General features: G+C 50.7%; 2 protein-coding genes and 1 pseudogene across 3 annotated transcripts; all 3 read left to right on the top strand.

Moving 5' to 3' along the window:
* Positions 1-151: 151 nt before the first annotated feature.
* On the top strand, positions 152-5801 carry TBL2 (transducin beta like 2). Its single transcript, XM_036395260.2, has 7 exons — positions 152-354; positions 430-554; positions 818-1002; positions 1617-1768; positions 2854-2980; positions 3616-3768; positions 5244-5801. The coding sequence occupies exons 1-7, from the start codon at positions 225-227 to the stop codon at positions 5698-5700; spliced, it is 1329 nt and encodes a 442-aa protein (XP_036251153.1). The 5' UTR covers positions 152-224; the 3' UTR covers positions 5701-5801.
* Positions 5802-6316: 515 nt separating this feature from the next.
* Positions 6317-10491, top strand: BCL7B (BAF chromatin remodeling complex subunit BCL7B). 2 transcript variants are annotated; one of them, XM_036395329.2, is made up of 6 exons: positions 6317-6470; positions 6790-6865; positions 7576-7672; positions 8636-8806; positions 8997-9076; positions 9468-10491. In XM_036395329.2, exons 1-6 carry the CDS (start codon positions 6379-6381, stop codon positions 9558-9560), a joined length of 609 nt encoding a protein of 202 aa, XP_036251222.1. In that variant the 5' UTR covers positions 6317-6378; the 3' UTR covers positions 9561-10491. The 2 variants fall into 2 exon arrangements, with proteins under 2 accessions (XP_036251222.1, XP_036251221.1); XM_036395328.2 differs by having other exon boundaries at positions 8621-8806.
* Positions 10492-11153: 662 nt separating this feature from the next.
* On the top strand, positions 11154-12790 carry LOC118694350 (protein SLFN14-like; annotated as a pseudogene).
* The last annotated feature ends 12156 nt before the right edge of the window (positions 12791-24946 follow it).

Below are 24946 nucleotides of genomic sequence, written 5' to 3'. Positions count from 1 at the left end.
AGAAGAGGGTCTGGGGGGGTTTACGGGGCTTTGTGGGAGGCAAGGGCTGAGAACAGGGACTAGGAGGGGGGGTGAGGGGTGTCCGCTGCTGAATGGGGGACGGCCGGGGCGGGGGGTGCAGTACCACCGCCAGGGGCCGCCCTGCGCGTGTTACCAGGGCCACGTATGCGCACACGGAAATTTCCCCCCCTCCTGGTACGGGCCGCTGACGCGGCGGCGGGAATATGGAGGCGGTGGCAGGGCTGGGCGGGTCGATGCTGCCAGGCGCCCTCATCGTCCTCATGCTTGTCCTGCTGCTGGCGGTCGCGCTGCACCGCTCTGCTCCGCGGGAGACCCCCACCGCCCCGCAGGACGGTAAGTACCGTGCGGACAGTGGGGCACCGGGCAGCGCGGAGCGGAGCGTACCCACCGACCCCTCCGTTCCCGCAGAAACCAGGGCGAACGGGCACGCCAGGCCGGAGGAGCCGCGGAAGGCGAAGCCGGCGGCGAGGGCTCGCAGGGAGAAGCCGCACCAGCACAGCTTCGCACACCGGCTGCTGGTGGCTACCCTTAAGGTACCGCGTGTGCACAGGGCCGGTGCCTTCCCCGTGCTGATGCCAGTGTGCTCCTTGGTATCGGTGTCCCCCTCGATATTGGTGTCCCGCCCCCCCCCCCCCCCCCCCCCCCGGTGCCGTTGTCCTGCCGGGGGCGGTGCAGGTGTCCCTCTCGATGCTGGTGTCCTGCCTGTGCCGGTGTCCCTCTTCCCCCCCCGGTGCTGGTGTCCTACTGCTCCTCCCCATCCCCTCCCGCGTCCTTCGTGACCACTCTCTGTCTGCAGGGCCACAGCAGCCCAGTCACCTGCCTGGATTTCAGCAGCAACGGCAAGTACCTGGCATCATGCTCTGAGGACCGCACGGTGCGGCTGTGGAGCACCCGGGACCTGGCAGGGCGGGAGCACCGCTGCCTGCGCGCCAACATGGGGCTGGACCACGCCGAGCTCGTCCGCCTCAGCCCCGACTCACGGTACGGCCGGACCTTGTACTGGCACCGGGATGTCCTGCAGAGCCGCCAGTCTCATGGCCAAGCTGCGGTGGGATCAGTGGTGTTGCTCTGGGATGGGTGGAGGCAGCATCTCTCGCTGGATCATCACGATATCATTGACTTATGGCCTTTTCTGAGAGCAGCTGGCACACAATCACAGTAGTTTGAGTTGGAGGGGACCTCTGGAGTTCATCTAGTCCAGCTCCTGGTGGGTTAATGTGGTTTTCAGGGCAAATATCCCTGTGCACAGCTTGCTGCCCCCATCGAAGGTACCTGTTGACGTCACTGCCAGCTGACAGTGCAGCTGGAATGTGCTGCTGAGTCTTTCCAATGGTCAGGGGAGCTCTTGCTGGGTGGGAAATCTGGTGGAAGAATGTCTTTTGGCTTTTTGGTCTCTTCTAGAAAGAGAAGAAGGGATCTTGTTTCCTGGTGTGGATAATAAATTTCGTTCTTTTTCATTCAGTGTTGCAGTTGAGCCAGCATAGGGAGAGAACTTGGTGCCCTTGTAAATATTTTTACGTGGCAGCATATCCCTCTTCCCAGGTGCCCCTGAGTGACCTGGGCTGAGCTGGGGCTCAGAGCCTCTCCCTCCACAGGGCTTTTATTGTCTGGCTGGCCAATGCTGAGACCATTCGTGTCTACAAGATGACCAAAAAGGATGATGGCAGCTTCACCTTCACTGCGACTTCTGGGGACTTCCCAAAGAAGCACAAGGCTCCTGTCATTAACATAGGGATTGCAGAGACAGGTATGGAAATGAGCTGCTCACCTCTCCAGTTCAGCTTTGATTTCCTTGTGAAGCTGCTGGATTCAAAGTGTTAGAGTTTTTGGCATTCTCAGGGCTGTGGACAGCACCAGTACTGAACTTTGTAGTTCATTCGTTTTTTTTAACTTAATTTGCTGTCAACTGAACCAAATGGTGTTGTTTTCACACCAATAATATCCCTGTAACCAGCTCCCCGATGTGCATAGTTTCTTAATTTACATTTTCAGGGATGCTGTTGCAAAGAGGTCTGGTCTCAATATTGAGAGGATTGCTGTTCTCTGGGCTGCCGGTCTCTCTTTAACCAGTCAGAAATCTCTCTCTAGTGAGTTAATATGGTCTATCTTGAACTTCTGGGATCATCTAGAACAGAGGTGGGGGTGGATGGGTGGAAATTACATTTTAGTGGTGAGGGCTTGATGGATTAATGTGTCAGGTATGTGCCAGTGGCAATTGGAAGCAGGTGGATGTGAGCTCACCTCTGTAATAGGAGAGCAGGGAAAATGTTAACTGAGACTGGAGCTGTGAAAGCAAAAACTGAAACCAAGTACCTGGAAGGTAAACAGGCAACTCCCTGCCTGGGCTGAGGTGGCAAAGGGGAAGTGGGAACAAGCAGCAGTCCAGCATGGGCACAACCAGCAATCATGGATCATGGTGTTGTGACTGGGATTCAGTTGCCTGCCTGCAATCCACAGCTTGAAAGGTGCTTATCCTCAAGCTGATTTTGGGCATGCAGGTCAGATGGAGTGTTTGTTCTTGTTTGTGGCACAGCCCAGTGGGGCTGCATGTGGGGGTCCCAGCTCTGCTTGTGGGGCTCAGGGTTCTGAGTACAGGGCACACACGGACTCAGTGCCTCCTGCCTGCTCAGGAGCCAGGGGAGTACTGAGGCATAACCAGGAGCTGAGTCTTGTGACACCGCTCTTTACCTTGTCCTAGGAGACTGATAGTCCCTGGATTTTGGTGCTGCTGCTGGTTTTCTCCAGCTGCAGGGAGAGGTTCATCCTGGGGCTTCATTCAGTCTGTGGTAGTGTTAGGTCTGGGGGCTCTCCTGATCTTTGCCTTTTCCCCAGGGAAGTTTATCATGACAGCTTCCAGTGACACCACTATCCTGATCTGGAGCCCAAAGGGCGAAGTCCTGGCCAGCATTAACACCAACCAGATGAACAATGCCTATGCCACAGTGTCACCCTGTGGGAGGTGAGTGACAGGCAAGATTTCAGGCTGCTCCTTCGAACAGGCATAGCATCAGTTCAGACCATTGGCAGTTAGTTGCTATTGTAATGCAACTTTATCAGGGTTCCACAGTTTAAAAAGGTATTTTGACCTCCCAGGAGATGGAGCTGATATGGGGTCAGGCACTCTTGTTCTGCCATCCTGCCTCAGCGCTGCTGTTCTGGTAACCTGACAACAGCTTTGGCCTCAGATAGCGGGGGTGGGACAGAGCAAATGCCTTATGCAAAGAAAACAGCATTTTGAGCTTGTCTGTGATCTCTTAAAGGTTAATTATAAAAATAAAGGTTTTATTTCTGGGAGATATGTTTTTTGGGAAAATTACTTGCTGCTGTAGTTTGATTTGCCTTGCTCCTGGCATGAGGAGGTTGGGGATAAAACGCATTTAGCTCTTCTACTTTGACCGGAGAGTTTCTCATTCCTGAGCTGTTCTGGCGCCCTTCCTTACTGTTCCCTTTACCAGCCAGGTTTCAGGGAAAAATGGAAATTCAGCTGACCAGACTTGAATGCAGGAGTCAGGACAGGTTTGCAGAGCTGTGGCCCTGCCTCACTCAGGTTCTCTCTAAGAGGCAATCTGTGTGTCTGCTTATTCCTTCACACAGGTTTGTGGCATCCTGTGGCTTTACCCCTGATGTGAAGGTATGGGAGGTGTATTTTAGCAAGAACGGAGACTTCAGGGAGGTGACCAGGGCTTTTGAGTTGAAGGGCCACACTGCTGGTGTACAATCCTTTTCCTTCTCCAATGACTCAAGGAGGTATGTGTGTGTTACCTGCTCTTAGTTACTCTAAGGACATGTAAGCTCATCTCTTTCAGTGTTCACCAGCTGCACCACTGACCTACAGGGGTAAAACACTGCTCTGGGGAGCCAAATCTGGCTTGTGCCACCCTCCTCATTGGAATCTCATGTGGTTTAACAAGACCAAGTGCTGATGCTGTACCTGGATCAGTGTGGAGACAGATAAGCATGCCAACCCTCTCCCTTGGAGAGGTATCCCTTGAATAGGTTATGATAAGATCTTCTCAAACCTTCCTGGATTGAGAAATCCTCCTTGGTCATAGTGAGTTCCCTGCATGCTTTGGAAGCCCATGTACATTTGTTGGGACTGATTGGTTTTTCCCCTTTGTACCACCCCCGCTTTTCCCCATAAAAACCCCTGCTTCTGCCCCATTCAGAGGGGAGTTGCTGTCCCTGGCCTCCTTGGCAGGGTGCTGGAATAAAGGCTACCCCTGCAGAATAACTACATGATGCTCCTGTCTCTTTGTCCCTGTGTTGGCCAGGGTACACCTAGCAAGGCAGAGCTGAAATCACTGCTCAGAGCTGAATTGCCTGCCCCTTGCTGAGGTTACGCAGCAGTTGAAGGACTGCCTGAAACTCCTAGAAAATTGTCTCTTGCGGCATCTCTCTCTGGGAAGGTTGTGGCATCCAGGCTGAGCCATTAGACTCCTGACTGGCCGCCCAAACAGAGCAGGGCAACCCCCAGTATCCAAGCTGGGGATGAACAGACTGAGAGCAGCCTGGGGGTGCTTGTGAGTGAGAAGTTGACATGACCCAGCCCAGAAACTTCTCTGGGTTGATCCCACAGCGCGTGGGTAACAAGGGAGTATGGAATTCTGCCCCTCTGCTCCACTCAGGTGAGACCCCACTTGCAGAGCTGCCTCCAGTTCTCCAGCACACAAAGGACTTGGAGCTGCTGGAGTGAGTCTAGTGGAGATACCAACATGATCAGAGGGATGGAGCAGCTCTGGTGTGAGGAAAGGCTGAGAGAATTGGAATTGCTCAGCCTGGAAAACAGAAGGCTTCAGGTTATGTAATTGTGGCTTTCTAGGACCTGAAGGGAACTGACAAGAAAGATGGGAGGGAGATTATTTACAGGGGCCTGGAGTGACAAGATAAGGGGGAATGGTTTCAGACTGATAGAGAGTGGGTTAGGTGGGATATTAGGAAGAAAGGCTTGGTTGTGAGGGTGGTGAGGCCCTGCCACAGGTTGCCCAGAGAAGATGTGGCTGCCTCATCCTAGGAAGTGTTCAAGGCTGTGTTGGAAGGGGCTTGGAGCAGCCTGGTCTAGTGGTAGGCTTTTTTGCTTTGGAAAAAGAACAGAGACTGTATCTGTGTATAGACTCACGCTTCCCAAGAGATCACTCTCCACAGAGGATTCCTGGTTCATGGACAGGGCAGGGTAAGAGGTGCCACCCTTTTTCCATGCACTCACTGTGCTCTCTTGCCTGCAGGATGGCTACCGTGTCAAAGGATGGCACATGGAAGTTCTGGGACACAGATGTGGAGTACAAGAAGCAGCAGGACCCACACCTGCTTCTGACAGGGCAGTGTGCAGTGCTGGAGCCATGCCGCATTGCTCTGTCCCCTGATGGCCGCACGGTCGCTGTGGCGAGCGGCACAGACATTGTGGTGTACAACACACGGCGCGGCGAGGAGGAGGAGCGTTTTCTTGGCGTGCACAGCCACTGTATCACAGACCTTGCGTTTGACACCACCGGCCGCTATGTCGTGTCCTGTGGGGACCGCGCTATCCGTGTCCTCCACAACACTGCCGGGTACCGTGCCGTGGTGGAGGAGATGGAGGCCATGCTGAAAAAAACTGGGAACAAAGCCACGCAAGAGAGGCTGGAGCAGCAGATCTCCAGTGCTCGCAAAGCGTTGGCTGCCATCTATGGCAAGAAGCACTAAGCTACCTGTACAGCAGGAGGCAACTGTGCTCTGCCTTGGGGGATGTTTTGTTTTTCTTTTTTAGTAACTGTGAACAGCAGTAATAAAAGAGTGCCCGGGTCCTTCCTTGCGTGCTGTTTGATGGGCGGGACAGGGCTGGGGACAGTGGCGTCTCCCAGTGTCATACTCCACACTCTTGTGTTGTTTTCCCCCCGGGCTTAGATCATCAGTATCCCATGAAATCGATTGCTAAGCCAATGCCTCCGAGTTATCCTGAGCTTAGAAACGGGAGTTGTGTGGATTTGGGGTAGGTTTTTTGGTTGGTTGGTTTTTTTTTGTTTTTTTTTTCAAGAGAGCTGCCAAAGCTCAATGTTGATGCTAAATGGTGGGGACTCTGCTGCAGGGAACGGGGCAGTGTGGTAACGGTGCAGCATTCCCCCGGCCCGGGATCTCAGGGTCATCTCACGGTAGTGTGCAGCGGGACCTGCCCCAAAAGATGGCGGTGCACCGTCGCCTCGCCTGCGCGTCGTTTCCGTGCCCACTGTAGGGCGTGTATGCCTGCGCAGGCGCAGCAGCTGGGGCGTGTCGGGCGTGGTGACGCAGGAAGCGCAGCGCGCGGGCGGGCCACGCAGGGCGCGTGCGCGGGGCCGGGTGCGCCGGCGGGTGCGGCGGGGCCGGTGCTGCGGGGCTGCGCGCGCCATGTCGGGGCGCTCGGTGCGGGCCGAAACCCGCAGCCGCGCCAAAGATGACATCAAGAAGGTGATGGCAGCCATCGAGCGCGTCCGCAGATGGTGAGGGCGGGCCCGCGGGGGGGAGGGCTTTGCCACTCGCGCGCAGCCAATCACCGCACGCGAGGTGCGACTTGGGAGTGCGCGCCCAACCAGCGGGTGCGGGCGGAGGGGCGGCGGCCAATGGGAGCGTGGCGGGGAGGGAAGCGACTGTGAAAGGCGGTTAGCCCAGCCAATCACAGTGCGGGGGACGGGGGGGAGTGCTGCGCGGTGCTGAACTGACGCTCCTCTGGGCCAACCAGAGCGTGGCGGGATGGCGGGTTTTGTTGCCATGGTGCCCCAGGCCCGGTCCGGTCCGGTCCGTCAGCGTTGTGTCCCGCAGGGAGAAGAAGTGGGTGACGGTGGGCGACACGTCTCTGCGGATATTCAAGTGGGTGCCAGTGGCGGACAGTAAGGAGGTGGGTACCGCTTGTGGGGATGAGCCGGGAGCCACCGCCCACAGCCAGCCTAGCTCATTAACAACCCCCCTTAAGCTGAGCTCTGAGCCTCCCCCAGCCCTACAGACCACCGAAGCCCCCCGAGCCACCTCCGAGCCTCCCAGTTCTTCCGGATGCCACCAAACCCCCCTTGTGTCCCGTCCAGGTAGACCCCTGAGCCCTCCCCAAGCCAGCACCTGAGCCCTCCCAGCCCTGCTGAGCACCTTTGAGGCCCCACCGAGCCCCTTCTGCCCTATCGAGATCCCCCGAGTACCTCCAAGCTCCTGATCCCTCCCCAAGCCGACCCCTGAACCCCACCCTACTGAAGCCCCATGAGCTCCTGGGCACCCCCCAGCCCCAAAAAGCCCCTTCAGCAAACCTGAGCCTCCTCTGAACTATCGAGCCCCCTGAGCTCTCTTGAGACCCCTCCTGCTTCTGCTTGACTTCTCCGAGGATTTGCTTTACTTGGTGTCATTCCTAGATGGGCATCAGCTCCTCCTCTCTTTCCTGATTCCCAGGCCCTTCATAGACGGAGTTTTGTCTCTCACTTAGGAATGTGCCCCCAAAGCCAAGGGAAGAGGCCAGCTTGAGCACATCCCTCTGGGCTTCTGGAGACAGAAAGGGGAATGGCTCCTCTGGAGCAGCATGTGTTTCTCTGACATTGTGTTTGTGCTTTTCCTTCTCTCCTCAAGAAAGAGAAATCCAAATCGAGTAGCAGCACGGCCCGAGAACCCAATGGCTTCCCAGCTGACACCTCTGCCAACTCCTCCCTCCTTCTGGAGTTCCAAGGTGGGTCTGGGCTGAGCTCCCTTCAACGTGGGGAAAGACTCCAAGGCTGTACAGCAGCTGGGACATTGTTGGTTCTGTGTGCTGCCAGTATGGGGAAGAGCAGTGCTTGCCCCTGAGCACTGGCATGGAGTGGAGAACAATGAAGTTGAGCTGTGGAGTTGGGCTGATCCACTCCTGGATTGTCCCTGTCCAAACTGTTCATTTTTGCTGTTAGAGAGTCTTAATGGGCTGTTTCTGGTATCTTCTGTGGGAAGCTTCACAGCCAACTGGAGAAGTGGGGTTTCCTGATCCCCCCTTTCCATGCTCTGCTGGGGAGAGGCCAATAGCCACCTGCGGCCAAGCTTGCTTTTCCAAAAGTTACTTCCATGGACCTTAGGGTGAAGGGGCAAAGGCTGTCCCTGGCCTTGCTCTTGGTCTAGGCACTGTGGTGCAGCCAGGAGAGGTTTCACTGCTGAGGTAATGTACACATCTGCCCAGCACCTGTTCTGTGTGTGGCTAAGGAAAATTTGCTGGCGCTCCCAGGAGATGTGGTGGGGTTATGTTGCAAGGTCTGCACTTTGGCAAGGTGTGTGCCAGGTCTGCTTCTTCACTGGTGCTGAGCATTATTCCTTGTATTGCTTCACAGAGGAGGAACAAAACCATGGTACACAGCAGGAGATTCCTGCTCTTGGATGCCCAGGGCCCTCCCAAGCTGCAGAACTGGGATTTGGCAGTGCTCATTCTCATTCCCAGGGCAGGAACATTCCCTCTCCCATGGCTAGTTGTGTATATGATTCCCACTGTGTTCTGGAAGACTCAGTCCTGTGCCTGACAGCCCTTAGGCTGATGTGGAACAGTGAATCCCCTCTTTAACTCTCTGACCGTGCTCTGCCTTCTCAGCAAGACGCCAGCTTCCAGTGCCGCCCTGAGCTGCCTGTGCCCCTGCGTCAAGGTGCTCTTTTTCACCAGGTGCTGTTTCTGCAGATGAGAACAGCAACCAGAGCTCCCTGTCTGATGTATACCAGCTCAAGGTGGACAGCAGTCCCAACTCCAGCCCCAGTCCTCAGCAGAGTGAGTCCATGAGTCCTGCCCACACGTCTGACTTCCGCACAGACGACTCACAGCCTCCTACCCTGGGGCAGGAGACCCTGGAAGGTGGGTGCTGGGCCAAGAAGGGAGGAGGCAGATGGGTGTTATCAGGGAACATGGTGGTTCAGTGGGTGGCCATGGCACTGCTGGAAGCTGACAGGGCATCGGGGACTTCTTTAGCTAGGTGTTCTGTCCTCGGTCAGCACTGACCTGGGTGCGGGGTCTGCATTTTTGTTGACCCACCTGTTCTCCCCAGAGCCCTCCCTGCCTTCCTCAGAAGTGGCAGATGAGCCTCCCACTCTCACAAAGGAAGAGCCAGTACCCCTTGAGACTCAGGTAAGGGAAGGGGGATTCAAACCATCTCTAAATGTGCATGGACCTAGATTGGCCCTTAGACCATTGTTGCTGCTTCTTGTAGCAGAAGCATCTTGGTGGATGAACTTGCTCTGCAGTCCCGAAGTGCCCCCGGGAGCTCCCAGAACCTCATGGTTTCCTGAGCTTTAGTCTTTATTCCTTGGTTCAGATCAAGTGTTGGAGTGTGAGGGAAGGATATGGGAATGTGGGAAAATGACAATTCTGGCAGGCTGCAGGGCTGGAGTGGGTTCGCATTCCTGGTACCCTGGAGCCTGTGCATGGGTGACAGCCTGGGCTGTCCCCATAGTGTGACACAGCCTTGTCTAGGTGTGCGTAGCTCAGTGTCACTGCCTGTGACCTCTGGCTCTTGCAGGTAACTGAAGAGGATGAGGACTCTGGTGCGCCACCTCTGAAGAGATTTTGTGCTGACCAGAACTCTGTGTGCCACACAGTCTCGGAGAGCTAACCTGCCTGGCCCGGCACCTTTGCCAGCCCCTTGCAGAGCCACCTGGCCCCCCAGGACCAGCGCTTCCCTCCAGCCTGCCCCTTCCCCAGTGTCGGGGCTCCCACCACTCACATCAAGTGCGCCCTGCCCTGCCCCATCCTGCCCTGCCCAATGGATGGGGCTGCTGCCAGTACCTGCAAAATTGCCTCTATTTATTGGCTCCCTCTCTCCCTGCTCCCTGCCCTAGAGCTGGGGCTCTCTGCTGGGTGGGCTGCATGTGTGGGGGGGTTCTCCATGGGGCTCCCTGCTCTCCATGGTCCCCAGGACACTGGCAGATGCTGTTTGCCTGCTTGTGGCTCCCCTGCCTGCCCTTCCCCTGGGTGCTGGGAACAGGAGAGGCACCTTCCACCTGCTCTGGGTGATGTCTTCACTCGGTTGTGGGAGCAGGTGATGATGGGTGTGGGGGGCAGTGAGGGAGCGGCCGGCAGGGACCCACTGGGACGCTGTGCAATAAGCTGCTAGTTTAAGCCATTCATGCTGGGAGAGAGGGGAGCGCTTTCCCCTCCCAGAGGGCAGGTACTGACCGGCCTCGGCTCTGCCTCGGGGCACAGCTCCAGCCGAGTGGAATTTGCAGTCCCCCGGCAGCCTGCAGAGCAGGAGGAGCCGCTGCCCTATGCTGGAGGGTCTTGCCCCGGCCTAGGTACCCGCTATCTCCGAGGTGGGAAAGGAAGCAGCAGGGTGCTGGAGCTCCCGGGAAGCGCTCCCGCCCTGGGGCTCTGCCGCCCCCCAATACCCGCTGCCCCCCTAGCCCCACTCTCCCCCCGCTGCCACTGCATGTCCCGCCGAGTCCGTGATCGAGCCTGGTGAAGCTGGAGGCGCGGCCGCGCGTGGAAGTGGAAAGTTATTTTAGCACTGAATAGAATATTTTTAAAATTAAACTGTTTGAAATACAGATGCAGAGCACGATGTCGGCCGGGTGGGGAGGGACCGTGTGGGAAGAGAAGGGAAGGGAAGTTTCTGCCAAACGGAGCCCTGTGCTGGCACTCGCCGCCTGCGGCGCCCACGGAGCCGGCCCGGAGCCCGATTCCTCGGGAAGTTGGGTCAGCGCCCGGTCCCCGTTCTCCACACTTTCCTCCCTGCCGGTCGCCGACGCTGTCTGGAGCGGCGGGGGACGGGCCCGAGCCGGAGACGAGGCGGCAGCAGCGCCCGGAGGGGCCGGCTGGGGGCGGGGGGGAGAGAAGACGAGCCCGGGACGGCCCCTCAGCCCTGCGCAGCCGCTCCTACCGCAGCCCCGGCCCGGGGCTTTGCCGCTCCGCAGCCGCCCCGCCACCCAAGGGACTCTGCCGCGGGGCGGGGCTCTTCGCCGTCAGGGACCGCGGGGGCCGGGAAAAATCGGCCGCGGCTTCGGGCGGCGGGGATGTGCTTTCGACGTGACTTCAGAGCAGTGCCAGAGCGCCCAAGCAATTCCCATCGTTAACCCGCGGCCTCCGCACCAAGCCCGCTCAGACCTGACTGCCCTTGTAATAAATTATTTTAATTTTCACTTTCATTTTCCAATGTTTCCTTTTTCCCAAGTTTTCTTGGTCCCGATATTGCGTGTATGCCCTTCTCTGCATGTCCAGTGAAGGGTAGTGGAGCTGGGGAATGGTCTGGAGCACGTTTGATAAGGAGCAGCTGAAGAATCTGGGAGACTCAGTCTGGAGAAAAGGAGGCTCAAGGGGGACCTTCTTGCTCTGCACAACTCCCTGACAGGAGGGTGCAAGCAAGGTGAGGTTGGGTTCTGCTCCCACAGAACAAGGAGAGGCTTGAGGGGAAACACTCTTGAGTTTTCTCAGGAGAGATTTAGGTTGAACATCAGGGAAAAGTTTCTTCGGTGAAAGGGTTCTCCAGCTCTGGCACAGGCTGCCCAGGCCAGTGGTAGAATCACCACCTGTGGAGGGATTTAACAGATGTGTAAATGTGGTGCGAAGGGAGGGACATGGGTTAGTGGTAGTCTTGGCAGTGCTATGGGACCAATTGGACTCCATGGTCTCAGAAAGGTTTCCTAACCCTAACAATTCTATGATAATCATGAAGTGGTTTTAATAATATATCATTTCAGGATCACGATTGCCAGCCAGGAGAGGCAGCTGCTGATTGATTTGACCACAAACTATCCTGATGTGTTGGTAGTTATTGGGAAAACACTTTTAGGAAAGAGTTCCAGAAAGAAGAAGTCTAGCAATTAGAAAACAGAAAAAGTCTTTTCCATAGCAGTGTGTGCATTGCTGAATTCAGGAGGGGGAATTTTGAGAATGGAGAGTGAGGACAAGAATTACTTCTTCTGGGAGCATGGCATTTGTGGAGACATAGAGACGAGCCTCAGGGATTGCACTGGCAGAAGCAAGGCTCATCCATACTTTGCATGGATGCAGCAGGGGAGTAACCTGCTGCTTTTTGTTAAAACATGGAGCTGTGGAGGGCCGGAGCTGGGAGGTGCAGCCACAAAGTTGCACCTCTGCAGCTTAACCACTGGTTTGTTTTATAGGTCTGGCATATTGGTTTATCCTGTGACTTCCAGCGAAGCTCCTGAATTCCTGAGGAAGAAAAACTGTGTCAAGTGCCACAAAGAGAATGGACTGACTGCCAAGAGAGCTCAGCTGAGTTTTGATGGGGGAGCAAAGGAGCAAAAGAGACTCCTCTGAACATCCAAGAGCACAACATCCAAGATACTGTGGCCAGGTTTATAAAGAAAGATGAAGTGCTGGTTGGGGAGGTCCTGGGTTTCACACAGGCAACCCATATTGAATTTAAGGAATGCAGTACAAAGAGTAGCTTGTAATACATCAGAAAAAAACTTTCCTAAATACGTCTCTGCCTTTGCAAACACTGAGGGTGGATATTTATTTTTTGGTGTGGATGACAACGGTAAAGTCACTGGGACCCACAGTAATGTGGAGAAAGTAGCTTTAGAACAAAGAGTAGCTGATGCCATCAGCTCAATGTGTGCCTGTCACTTCTGTGGCTCTGGGGCTGGCGTGCAGATCCAGATGCACATCCTGGGTGTTTATGACCAAGCAGGCTGTTCACAGGGCTATGCCTGTGCCATGCACATTGAGCCATCCGGCTGTCCTGTGTTCGATGGTGACCCTGAATCCTGGATGGTGCTGGGCACTGTCAGGGAGGAGAGTGTGGGGAACTGGGCACTGACTAAAAGACTGAGCAGCAGGAAATGGATGGAGCTCATGACAGCTGCAGACCCAGATAAATAAAACCTGCATTTATGTTAGCATCAACTTCATTTCCGTGTTCTGCTGCAAACATTCAGGAGGAAAGATCAACTTCTTTTCAGGATGTTCTCACCACACCTAGAAAGGGCCATTTGACCCATGCCCAGCCACAGGCACTGGGATGATGGTGCAGTTATTGGCCTGCAGTGGCACCCCTATCCCTGAACTCATTCAGCAGGACTTCTTGAAGCACTCCCAATCATAGAGTCATGGAGTGGTTTGGGTTGGAACACAACTGCCCACAAGACACTGGGTTGCCAGGCTTTCCTTCATATGGAAAAGGGTCATCAGTTTGTGGTCAGGCACTGTAATCCAAAAATGGGATTCTGCCTCCTAAACTTGTGAATATCAGAGGATTCCTTCCAGATGAAATCTGCCAGGCTTTGGCTGGCCTTGGACTCCTGGGGGCTGTGTCTCCACTATCCCTGAGACAGTGGGTTGTGAGGCTTTCCTTCCTATGGAAAAGAGCTAACATTCACAGTCACATTCCTGGGGCTAAAAGTGGGATTCTGCCTCCTAAAATTGTGAACGTTGGAGGATTGTTGCAAGATGAAAGCTGCCAGGAGTTATGGCTCTGGCTAGCTTTGGCTCCTGGGAGCTACCTCTGAACTGCTCCTGAGATACTGAGTTGCTGGGTTAGGTGCAGTTGTAAGGGGTAATGGTTAGGGTAGTTAAAATGGTAACTTTTCTTATGTTTTATACATATATATATATATATATATATAATTTTTATAAAAATTGATTTCCAAATGCGACCCTTTTATATGCGGGATCTTAAGAGTATAATTCTTAATACACATATACAGCGTTTGAAAATAAAAATGTACCTTTTGTATATATAATTTAAACAAGAAAGAGCTTGAAAATGGGAGAAAATATGATCTCTATGAAGGCAATAGAAATAGCTCTGTCTATTCAAACAAAAAGCGTTTTGTGTGTCACTCCAAAACAGTCTGATATCTTGGTTGGGACTTAAATCGCTGCTGCCACCTGGTGATAAGTACGAGGTACTGCGTATATATGCTATTTAGTGACTCAGTAGTGGCACCTGCAGACTAAAAGTGGTACTGCAACTAAGAAATGGGCATATGTGCCATGACTTAAACGACTCACTGCGGCCACCTGCAGCTAAAAAGCGGTGCTGCAACTAAGAAATCCTCACACGGACAGTGAGTGACTCGTCGAAGTGTCACTGAGGCGCTTTCCCTGCCTGCCGCTGCCTCCTGCTGGCCCTGGCGCACATGTGGTGCCTGGGAGCACCAGGTGCGGGACCCACCTGCCTCGGCAGTGGCTGAGGAGGGTTGTAGTGAGCCAAATGAGGAAGGAGGGCTCTTGCCATGTGCTGTTAGGCTTTGGCTGCAGGAAGTCACATGACTTGAAGGGCTTGGAGCACAAGCCCTGCGAGGAAACACTGAGGGAGCTGGGGTTGTTTAGGCTGGAGGAAAGGAGACTCAGAGGTGACTTTATCACTCTCTACAACTACTTGAAAGGTGGTTGTCGTCAGGTGGGGGGTAGTCTATTTTTCCAGGCAACAACCGACAGAACGAGAGGACACATTCTTAAGCTGTGCCAAGGGAAACTTAGGTGGGATGTTAGGAAAAAGTTTTTTACTGAAAGAATGATAAAGAACTGAAATCGTCTGCCCAGGGAGGTGGTGGAGTCACCATCCCTGGATGTGTTTAAAAAAAGATTGGATGTGGCACTCAGTGCCGTGGTTTAGTTGAGCTGGTGTTAGGGCATGGGTTGGACTAGATGATCTTAAAGGTCTCTTCCAACCTAGTGATTCTGTGATTCTGTGATGATAATGTGCTCAAGATGGTAGAGGAGTCAGGAATTGGCATCAGTCCACTCTCAAGATGGCGAGCATGACAGGAAGTCATGTGCCATAGCAGTCAACATGGTGGATCCAGAACAAACTTCTAGTGCTACTCTCAAGATGGTGGGGATTTACCAGAAATTGCATCACACCACACTCAAGATGGCAGTAATGGTCAGAAGTCACTACAGGTACACTCAAGATGGTGGCACAGGCATGTGAGTCAAGATATCCTTCCCAAGATGGTGGCAGGCTAAAAATGAACTTTGGGAAAGAATGCAAAATTGCATTTTGGGAAGACAGCTCTTCTCAGAAAGGTGTTTTCCAGCATTCTTGAGCACAACCTAGACCTCAGCTTCCAGCTTGCAGTGCAGTATGGCTTGCAGTGCTTCCTCGTGTGAGGACAGGGGTGGTGGGGTGTACGAATCCATGTCTGGACAGGCTGTACAGGTCCAATCCGACTAGCTATGGACCCCAGCCCACACAATCTTACGTGGACAAAGGCAAAAGACAAGAAGCACTCTTCTCCATGTGGGAATTAATGTCCTCTCTTTATTCCCAGAAGAACCATCAGATGGAAAACCCCACATGGAAAAAAGAGGCCAGCCAGCTGCCTCTAGGGGGTTTTTATACCCGGGGAAGTGGGGGCAGAGGAAGAGGACCACAGCCAATGGGATATCTGTGAGGAGGGGCAAGGGGAGGGGTAACCCAGGAAGAGACCACCAATGCTGACACTTGGCGGGGAGGGGGGGGGGAGGGCAGACCATGTGGTCATAGGATACAAATCATGTGAACAGTGCAAATTACCAAACACCCAGTGCAAACAACTAAATAACTATTTAGTGCAATACAACAGAGGGGCAGTGGGGATGGAGAAGGGCAGAGGATTCGGGTAAGGGGTTAAGGTTAGGGGTTAGAGTTTGCAGTTGCCACTTGGTTCCCAGAGATTGCATTGTGTCTCCATGGTCTCCTGGGTGCCATGAGGTGTTCCTATGTTGCAATGGACACTTGCTTCCATCATACTCCTTTACAACAGAGTGGCCTTCTAGATGCCCTGAGGGCATGCTTTGAAAAATGGAGCCTTGTTCCTACTAGGCCTGGCAATGTCCCAGGGACACCTGTTACTCATGATGTCCCACTTAATCAAAGTAAATCCTTGAGATTCCATTGCATCACAATAGTCTTCTGACATCCATGAGTCTCTACTGTGTTCCAATGGACGCCTAGTTCCACCTTCCCTGGCAGTACACAAGTGGAACCTGTGTTCCATGAATCCCTGTGTTGTTCAAAATTGAAACTTTTTTCCCCAAGACTCGATTGCATCACAGTGATCTCCTGGGTTCCATGAGGCCCTGCTGTGAAAGAGTTGGCACTTGCTTCTATGAGATTTCATGGTCTAACAATGTTTTTCTGTGTTCCATTAGGCCTGGCTGTGTCACAATGGACACTTGCTTGCACAAGTCTTGGAAATGTCTCATTGGCACTAGGGATCCATGAAGCCCTGCTGTGTTGACAACTTACTCTTTGTTCCATAAGGCTATTGCCTCACAGTGGTTATCTTGGTTCCATGATGGCCCTCTGTGTCGCAATGGAGTCTTAGTATCTTGAAATTTTCTTGTGTCACAGTGGTCTCCTATGTTCCATTAGACCTGTCTATGTCATAATGGACACTTGCTTCCATGAGCAATGGGGAAATCCCAGTGGCACCTGTGTTCCATGAGGCCCTGCCATGTTTGCAATTGACACTGCATTCCCCAAGATCACATGATGTCACAGTGGTCTCCTGGGTGCCATGAGGTCCTTTGGTGTCTCCATGAAAACTTACTTCTATCAGATGCCATTGTGACACAGTAGCCACCCAGATGCCATGAGGCCTTTTTGTGCAATAATGGAACCTTGTTTCTACTAGGCCTTGCAATGTCCCAGTAGCACCTGTGTTCCATGAGGCCTGTCTTGCTCAAAGTAGAGCCTTGAATCCATGAGATTCCACTGCATCACAATGTTCCCTTTAGTTTCATGAGAGCCTGATGTGTTTATAACCGTATAAAACCCTTGTTTCCTTGGGATTTTATTGCACCACAGTGGTCTCCTTGGTTCCATGGAGCTCGGCTGTGTTTACAAGTGACCCATGGTTCCCAAAGATTCCATGGTGTCACTGTGCTCTGCTATTATTAATGAGCCTGTGTTGTGTCACAATGGACACTGAGTTCCACCTGCCCTGACAGTATCCAACTTGCAGCTGTGTCCCATGAGGCCCCGCTCTGTTTGCAGTTGGCACTCGGTTCCCAGAGATTGCATTGTGTCACAATTGTCTATTGGGTGCCATGAGGCCCTGCTATGTCACAATTGACACTTGCTTCCATCAGATTCCTTTGAATCACAGTGGCCTCCCAGGTGCCATAAGGCCTTGCTGTGCAATAATGGAGCCTTGTTTCTACTAAGCCTGACAATGTCCCAGTGGCTCCTGTGGCCCATGAAGCCCAATCAAAGTAGAGCCTTGGATCCATGAGATTCCATTGTGTCACAATGGTCTTCTGAGTTCCTTGAGGCTGTACTTTGTCACAGTGGACGCTGACTTCCACATGCCTTGGCATTATCCAAGTGGCATCTGTGTTCCACGAAACCCCACATTGTTCAAAATTGAAACTTTTTTCCCCATGATTCCTTTGCATCAGTGGTCTCCTAGGTTCCACGAGGGCCTGCTGTAAAAGAGTTGACACTTGCTTCCATGAAAGTCCATTTTATAACAATGTTCTCCTGTGTTTCATTAGACTCGACTGCTTCACAATGGACACATTCATTCATGAGCAGTGGCAATGTCCCAGGGGCACCTGTGTTCCATGAGGCTGTGCTGTGTTACAAGTGACAGCTTGGCAGCGCCCTGTTTGGCCAGGGTGACTGGCTGCAAATGGAGGCCATTTTCCAAGAGAGAAAGAAGTCCTCTCCACAAGATTTGGGTGTCAGATGAAAGGTGGCCTTTGGGGTTCTAAGGAGTTGCAGGCTCCTAGTTGCTGGCAGCTTTACTTTTGGAGAAATCCAGCATAGATTGCTAATTTCTAGCTTGGCATTGCCCTGTCAGCCCAGGTGAGTGGCCACACACGGAAGCCATTTTCCATGGGAAAAAGAAGTCCTTTCCCCAGGGTCTGTGAAAGGTGAAAGGTGGCCTTTGTGGCCCGAAGGACTTGCAGGGCCCCCCCTGACGGAGGATTTAGTTTTGGACAAATCCAGAAAAGTTTGCAAATTTCTCGGTAAGTCCCTCCCAGTAACCCAGTGTGAGTGGCTGCAAATAGAGCCCACTTTCCATGGGAGTAAGAAGTTATTTCCCACCGTCTGGGTAGCAGATGAAAGGTGGCCTTTGGAGCTCTGTGGCCTTGCAGGGTCCTAGTTGCTCGCAGCTTTAGTTTTGGAGAAATACAACAAAGTTTGACAATTTCGCTCTTGGCAGATCCCTGTGGGCCAGGGCGAGTGGCCGCAAACGCAGGCCATATTCCGTGGGAAAAAGAAATAATTTCCCCAGGGTTAGGGTATCAGATGAAAGGTGACCTTTGGGGCTATAAGGACTTGCCTGGTCCTTGTTGCTGGCAGCTTTTGTTTTGGAGAAATCCAGCAAAGTTTGCCAATTTCGAGCTTGGCACTACCCTGTCACCCCAGGTGAGTGGCCACAAACGGAGGCAATTTACATGGGAAAAAGAAGTAATTTCCCTGGGGTCTGGGGATGAGATGAAAGGTGGCCTTGCGGGCTTGTAGGACTTGCAGGGTTGTAGTTGCTGTCAGCTTTAGTTTTGGGGAGATCCAGAAAAGTGGGACAATTTCTAGCTTGGTACCGCCCTGTCGGCCAGGGCAAGTGGCCGCAAAGGAGGCAATTTTCCAAGACAGAAAGAAGTCATCCCCCAGGGTCTGGGTATCAGATGAAAGGTGGCGTTTGGGGCTCTAAGGACTTGCAAGCTCCTAGTTGCTGGCAGCTTCAATTTTGGAGAAATCCAGCAAAGTTTGCCAATTTCGAGCTTGGCCCTGCCCTGTTTGGCCAGGGCGAGTGGCCGCAAATGCAGGCCATATTCCCTGGGAAAAAGGAGTCATTTCCCCAGAGTCTGGGGCTCAGATTAAAGGTGTCGCTTAGGACTCTAAGGACTTGCAGGCTCCTAGTTGCTGGCAGCTTTAGTTTTGGAGAAATCCAGCAAAGTTTGCCAATTTCTAGCTTGGTACTGCCCTGTCAGCCCAGGTGAGTGGCCCCAAACTGAGGCCATTTTCCATGGGAAAAAGAAGTAATTTCCCTGGGGTCTGGGGATCGAGTTTAAAGGAGAGGTCTGGGGCTCAAAAGCCTGTCAAAATCCTATTTGCTGGCCGCTTTAGTTTTGGAGAAATCTAGAAAGCTTGCCAATTTCTCGCTTGGCACCACCCTGTTTGGCCATGGCGAGTGGCTTCAAATGCAGGCAATTTTCAATGGGAAAAAGAAGTCCTCTGGCCAGGGTCTGGGGATCAGATGAAAGGTGGCCTTTGTAGCTCTAAGGACTTGCAGGCTCCTAGTTGCTCGCAGCTTTAGTTTTAGAGAAATCCACAAAGTTTGCAAATTTCTCAGTAAGCGCCTCCCAGTGACCCAGCGCAAGTGGCCGTAAACAGAGCAATTTTCTGTGGGAAAAAGAAGTCCTTTCCCCAGGGTCTGGGGATCAGATGAAAGGTGGCCTTTGGGGCTCTAAGGACTTGCAGAGTCCCAGTTGCCGGACGCTTTAGTTTTGGAGAAATCCAGCAACGTTTGCAAAATTCAAAATTGCCACACCAAGGACTACCAGTGTGAATGTATGCAAATCGAGGCCATTTTCCATGGGAAAAAGAAGTCCTTTCCCCAGGGTCTAGGTATCAGATGAAAGGTGGCCTTTGGGGCTCTTAGGACTTGAAGAGTCCTAGTTGCTGGCAGCTTTAGTTTTGGAGAAATCCAGCAAACTTTTCCAATTTCTAATCTGGCGCCCCTCTGTTGGCCAAGACGAGTGTCCTCAAACGGAGGCCATATTCCGTGTGGAGAAGTCCTTTCCTCAGGATCTGGGGATCAGTTTAAAGGTGAGGTTTGGGGCTCAAAATCCTGTCAAAGTCCTAGTTGGTGGCAGCTTTAATTTTGGAGAAATCCAGCAAAGTTTAAAAATTTCTCACTAAGCGCCACCCTGTGACCCAGGACGAGTGGCCGCAAATGCAGGCCATTTTCCATGAGAAAAAGAAGTAATTTCCACAGGGTCTGGGGATTAGATGAAAGGTGGCCTTTGGGGCTCTAAGGACTTGCAGGGTCGTAATTACTGGCAGCATTAGTTTTGGAGAAATCCAGCAAAGTTTGCTGATTTCGAACTTGGCACTGCTGTATCGGCCAGGGCGAGTGGCCTTAAACGAAGGCTATTTTCCGTGTGGAAAAGAAGAAATTTCCTCAGCGTCTGGGTATCAGTTAAAAGGTGACCTTTAGGGCTCTAAAACCTTGCAGGGTCCTAGTTGCTGGAAGCTTTATTTTTGGAGAAATCCAGCAAATTTTGCCTATTTCTAGCTTTGCACTGACCTGTTTGGCCTGGGCGTGTGGCCGCAAACGGAGCTTACTTTCTGTGGGAATAAGAAGTCATTTCCCACTGTCTGGGTATCAGATGAACAGTGGCCTTAGGGGCTCTGCGGCCTTGCAGGGTCCTAGTTGCTGGCAGCTTTAATTTTGGAGAAATCCAGCAAAGTTTGCAGATTTCTATCCTGGCACTGCCCTGTCGGCCAGGATGAGTGGCCATAAAAGGAAGCCATTTTCCATGCTGAAAAGAAGTCTTTCCTCAGGGTCTGGGTAGCAGTTGAAAGGTGACTTTTGGGACTCTATAGCCTTCCAGGGTCCTAGTTTCTGGCAGATGTAGTTTTGGAGAAATCCAACAAGGTTTGCCCTTTTCTACCTTGGCACTGCCCTGTCGGCAAGGGTGAGTTCCTGCAAAGGGAGGCATTTTTCCGTGGGAAAAAGCAGTCATTTCCCCAAGGTCTGGGAATCAGTTGAAAGGTGACGTGTGGGGCTCTAAGGATTTGCAGGCTCCTAGTTGCTGGCAGCTTTAGTTTTGGAGAAATCCAGCAAAGTTTGCAGATTCCTAACCTGGCGCTGCCCTGTCTGTCAGGGCAACATGCTGCAAACAGAGGCCATGTTCTGTGGGAAAAAGAAGTCCTTTCCCCAGGGTCTGGGGATCAGTTGTAAGGTGACGTTTGGAGTCTAAGGACTTGTATGGCCCTATTTGCTGGCAGCTTTAGTTTTGGAGAAATCCAGCATAGTTCTGAGCTTGGCCCTGCCCTGGGGACCGGGGTAACTGGTGGCAAACAAAACCCATTTTCAATGGGAAAAAGAATAAATTTCCCCAGGGTCAGGGTATCAATTGAAAGGTGGCCTTGCAGGCTTATAGGACTTGCAGGGTTGTAGTTGCTGTCAGCTTTAGTTTTGGAGAGATACAGCAAAGTTGGACAATTTCAAGGTTGGCACTGCTGTATTGGCCAGGGTGAGTGGCCACAAACGGAGGCCATTTTCCATGAGAAAAAGAAGTCCTTTCCCCAGTGTCTGTGTATCAGATGAAAGGTGGCCTGTGTAGCCCTAAGGACTTGCAGGGACCCCTTGATGGAGGCTTTAGTTTTGGAGAAATCCAGAAAAGTTTGCAAATTTCTAGCTTGACACAGCAATGTCGGCCAGGGCGAGTGGCCACAAACAGGTGCTATTTTGCATGGAAAAAAGAAGTCTTTACCCCAGGGTCTGGGTATGAACAGAGTGGCGGGGCCCTAAGGACTTGCAGGGTCTCCGTTGGTAGCAGCTTTAGTTTTGGAGAAATCTAGAAAGCCTGCAATTTTCTCGCTCGGCACCGCCCTGTTCTGCCAGGGCAAGTGGCTTCAAATGCAGGCCATTTTTTGTGGGAAAAAGAAATCATTTCCACAGGGTCTGGGGATCAGATGATCAATTTTCCAGTTTCCATAAAACGCATTCTGCACACAAATCCAATGAGAAGGTGTTCCCCCTATGCCCAGAAAAACCTTCACTAGTACTAGTGTTCTACGTAAACTGCAACTTAGTCTGAAAGAAAAGCTTTTTTCTGAGAGTGTCTGAGAGGTTTGTATGAAGCACAGATATTTGACAGATGCAATTTTGCATATCAGAGGAAAAAGAAAATGGCAAGAAGTTTTTAATGTTACTGGTTTTAATTTTAAATTCCATGCACTTTTTCAAAAAGTGTCAGCTCAAATGCCCATCAACATATTTTAGTCATCTGTAAGTCAGTATTCATATAAAATGTGCATCAAATCAAAAGAATTTCAAACCTTTCCTCAAAGTTTATATGCCTAGATTTAATATTTCTGACACATATTAGATGAAAGGAAGACATTTTTTACTGTGGGGTGCTGGAACCCTGGAACAGGTTGCCCAGAGAAGTTGTGGGTGTCCCATCCCTGAAGGTATTCAAGGTCAGGTTGGATGGGGCTTTGAGCAGCAGCAAAGGAGACTCTTGATGGTAGAGAAACAAAGTTTGAATACAGAAGAAACTCGGTTTGAAGTGTAAGAGCAAGTTTTCTCTCAGCTCTTGGGGTAATTTCAAAGTTGTACAAAATTGCATTTATCTGTGATTTTCACTACTGTAACAGGTTAATGAAAACTAGGCAGAAGATAGCAAATTTTAAAAGAGAGAAGAATTACAGCATAAAATACATGGGATGGGTTTCTACATGGAACACTGTCTAAGAGAAAATCTCTGTATTTCAATATTTCATCACATTAGGATTTCATGAAGTGCCAAAGAAGGCAGCAAAATATCATTCAGGACATTATTTACTGGAGTTCAGCCTGGCCTTTAGTAGGAATTGGGTTTGAACATAATGTAGATATACCACACACACTTTCCCTTCACTGAAAAATTACTGTTTACAATGAATAAGCAATAAGGATCAAAATTGATTGAAAGCATCTTAAAAATGTAAAGTATTTAATTGTAAATGATCTGTGATCCAAATACTTCTTCCACCTTAGTGAGGGACAAAAATATTCTTCCATATCATGATGGTCTAAAATTGTATAAACCAATGTTTTCTTCTGAAAAGATATCATCTATTTTTTTCTATCTTTAGAAGAAATTATTCCTAGACATACAACACATGAGAACGAAGTAATTTAAAAGAAACAAATTAAATTAAAATATTCGGTAAATATAATTAAATGAAAAGCCATGTTTTAAGTAGGAGGTAGATATTAAACAGAATTTTTACACCAGATATTTGAATTGTTGCACCAGCTATTTTGCCCACAAAGAGAGGTATTTAGCATTTCAGTCTTTTCCAAGGTGTTCATCATCTGCTATGCTGACCTCTGTGTGTGCCTAGGTGTGTGTGGAAGGGGGGCATGCGAAGGGGAGTGTGTGTGTTTGCTTAACTCTTGTTGTGGCAGATTCATGCCTCAGCTCCATCATTTGTTTTAGAAACTTCACAGAGAGTGGATATGAAGTTTAATATCAACAAGAGATCAATTCCCAAAACATCCATTTTACTTTACCTTATAAATCATATGCTTTGTTGCATATTTTATCAAATGTACTTTCCAGCCACAAGGAGAAATGAGAATGTGGAGAATCGCTCCAATGTCTTGCAACTTTTATGCAAATAGATTTTCAAGAAAATCATCATTTCTCTTTTAAATACGTCTGGCACAGGCACGATGGTGGTTTCAACCTGTTGGAGTTTTTGTTGCTGGGAGAAGTTGTACAAAAGGATTGGTTTTTACATTGACTAGTTACTGAATCAAGTGCATGAATACATTGGAAATTCAACTGGGGGTTCCTTTTTCTAGCAGATTACTTCTAGAACGAGCTTGCAGACTGAAGCTGACTCTTTTGCTCTCTTTTTGTTTCTTACCTATTTTCTTGGCTTCTTTACCATTATCTACACAATTTTGGAACTTTTTTCCCAACTAAAATTGTTTCATAGTCTGATAATTAGGATACATTTTTTACAAGGAATTTTTAAAAATCTTTGTTTGAGTTAAGAAGGTTAAGGACTAAGGTCTTTTTCTTACCTTATCAATATTGCGATGAAATTGATAAATAAAGACTAACTCTTTCTTTTTATTTTCAACCCAAGTAGATAATTCCCATACATTAATACATTTTGTGGACCAATATTTGCCATTCTGATGTAAGTTGTCATTTCTTAACAATATACCTTCTGGGACTATGTTGACAACACTTTTGGTGAAGATCCTAACTGGTCTTAAACACACATAGGGAGAAATTTGCTCAGCCAGTGTCAGTCTTAAGCATGCCTATCAGAAGATCTTTCTATAGCTGGGGAATTTTCCCATGAAAGGGATTCAGTTATGGAAGAGACACTTATCCCAGAGTTTTGCATTCTTCTTGAACACTACTGAAGGAACTTAGATCCCATGTCCATTTGGATCTCTCTCTGCACAGATCTTTGTCATGCCAGTGCTTGAAATGCATCTCTAAGAGAATTCGCTAGCACAGAATGAATGAGAGTGGAAGGCGTCAGTGGGGCTCACCAGGTCCAACCCCCCTGCTTAAACCAGGCTACCTAGAGCCTCTTGCCCAGGATTATATCTGGGTGTACTTTTCATGTCTTCAAAGATCCAGGCTCCACAATCTTTCTGGGCAGTCTGTGCCGTGGTTCAGTCACCCTCACAGTAAAAAGTCATTTTGTGATGTTCAGAGGCAATCTCCTGTATTTCAGTGTGTGCCCACTGCCTCTTGTCTTTTCACTGTGCATCCTTGAAAAGACACAGGTTCCCTCCTCTTGGCACTATTCCTTCCGGTATGTATGTGTGCTGCCATGTAGATTATTGTCAAAAACCTTCCTGAAGCCCAGGCAGACAATATTCCCTTCATCTACTGGGCAAGTTGATTCATCAGAGGAGTTTAAAAAGTTGTTCAGCATGAAGTTCCCCTGGTAAATCCATGCTGACTATGTTATTTTGTCCTCCTTCATAGGACAAAATAACCCTCCTCCCTCATTGTGCCTGGCAATGCTTTCCAGCAATAGCTGCTCCATCAACTTCCTGGGGATAAAAATGACGCTGGCTGGCTGGCTTGTACTTTTCCAAGTCCTCCTAGTTGCCTTTTTTCAAGATGGGTGACATTTGCTTTCATCCAGTCTTTGGGCACTTTCCTCAGTCACTATGATCCATCAAACATCATTAGGAGTGGCCTCAGAATAACATCTGCTAACACCCTTGAGACCTGTGGCTGCATCTCAACAGGGCCTGCGGACTTCATGGAATACGTACCAATTCAGTGATTATGCCCATAAAAGTTTGCATGGGACATATTAACAGGACATATTAACAGGTA

This window comes from Molothrus ater, chromosome 21 (genome assembly GCF_012460135.2).
Source record: "Molothrus ater isolate BHLD 08-10-18 breed brown headed cowbird chromosome 21, BPBGC_Mater_1.1, whole genome shotgun sequence".
Lineage (NCBI taxonomy): Eukaryota > Metazoa > Chordata > Aves > Passeriformes > Icteridae > Molothrus > Molothrus ater.
The sequence above is the reverse complement of the archived record's forward strand: the minus strand, read 5'-3'. Positions and strand labels throughout refer to the sequence as shown.

Excerpts from the sequence above, each read along its gene's own strand:
- BCL7B (XM_036395328.2), top strand. The coding sequence starts at position 6,379 with ATGTCGGGGCGCTCGGTGCGGGCCGAAACCCGCAGCCGCGCCAAAGAT. Across the intron at positions 6,471-6,789 it reads ATCGAGCGCGTCCGCAGATG|GGAGAAGAAGTGGGTGACGG; the intron begins GTGAGGGCGGGC and ends TGTGTCCCGCAG. Across the intron at positions 6,866-7,575 it reads CAGTGGCGGACAGTAAGGAG|AAAGAGAAATCCAAATCGAG; the intron begins GTGGGTACCGCT and ends TCTCTCCTCAAG.
- TBL2 (XM_036395260.2), top strand. The coding sequence starts at position 225 with ATGGAGGCGGTGGCAGGGCTGGGCGGGTCGATGCTGCCAGGCGCCCTC. Across the intron at positions 355-429 it reads CCCCACCGCCCCGCAGGACG|AAACCAGGGCGAACGGGCAC; the intron begins GTAAGTACCGTG and ends CCGTTCCCGCAG. Across the intron at positions 3,769-5,243 it reads TTCTCCAATGACTCAAGGAG|GATGGCTACCGTGTCAAAGG; the intron begins GTATGTGTGTGT and ends TCTTGCCTGCAG.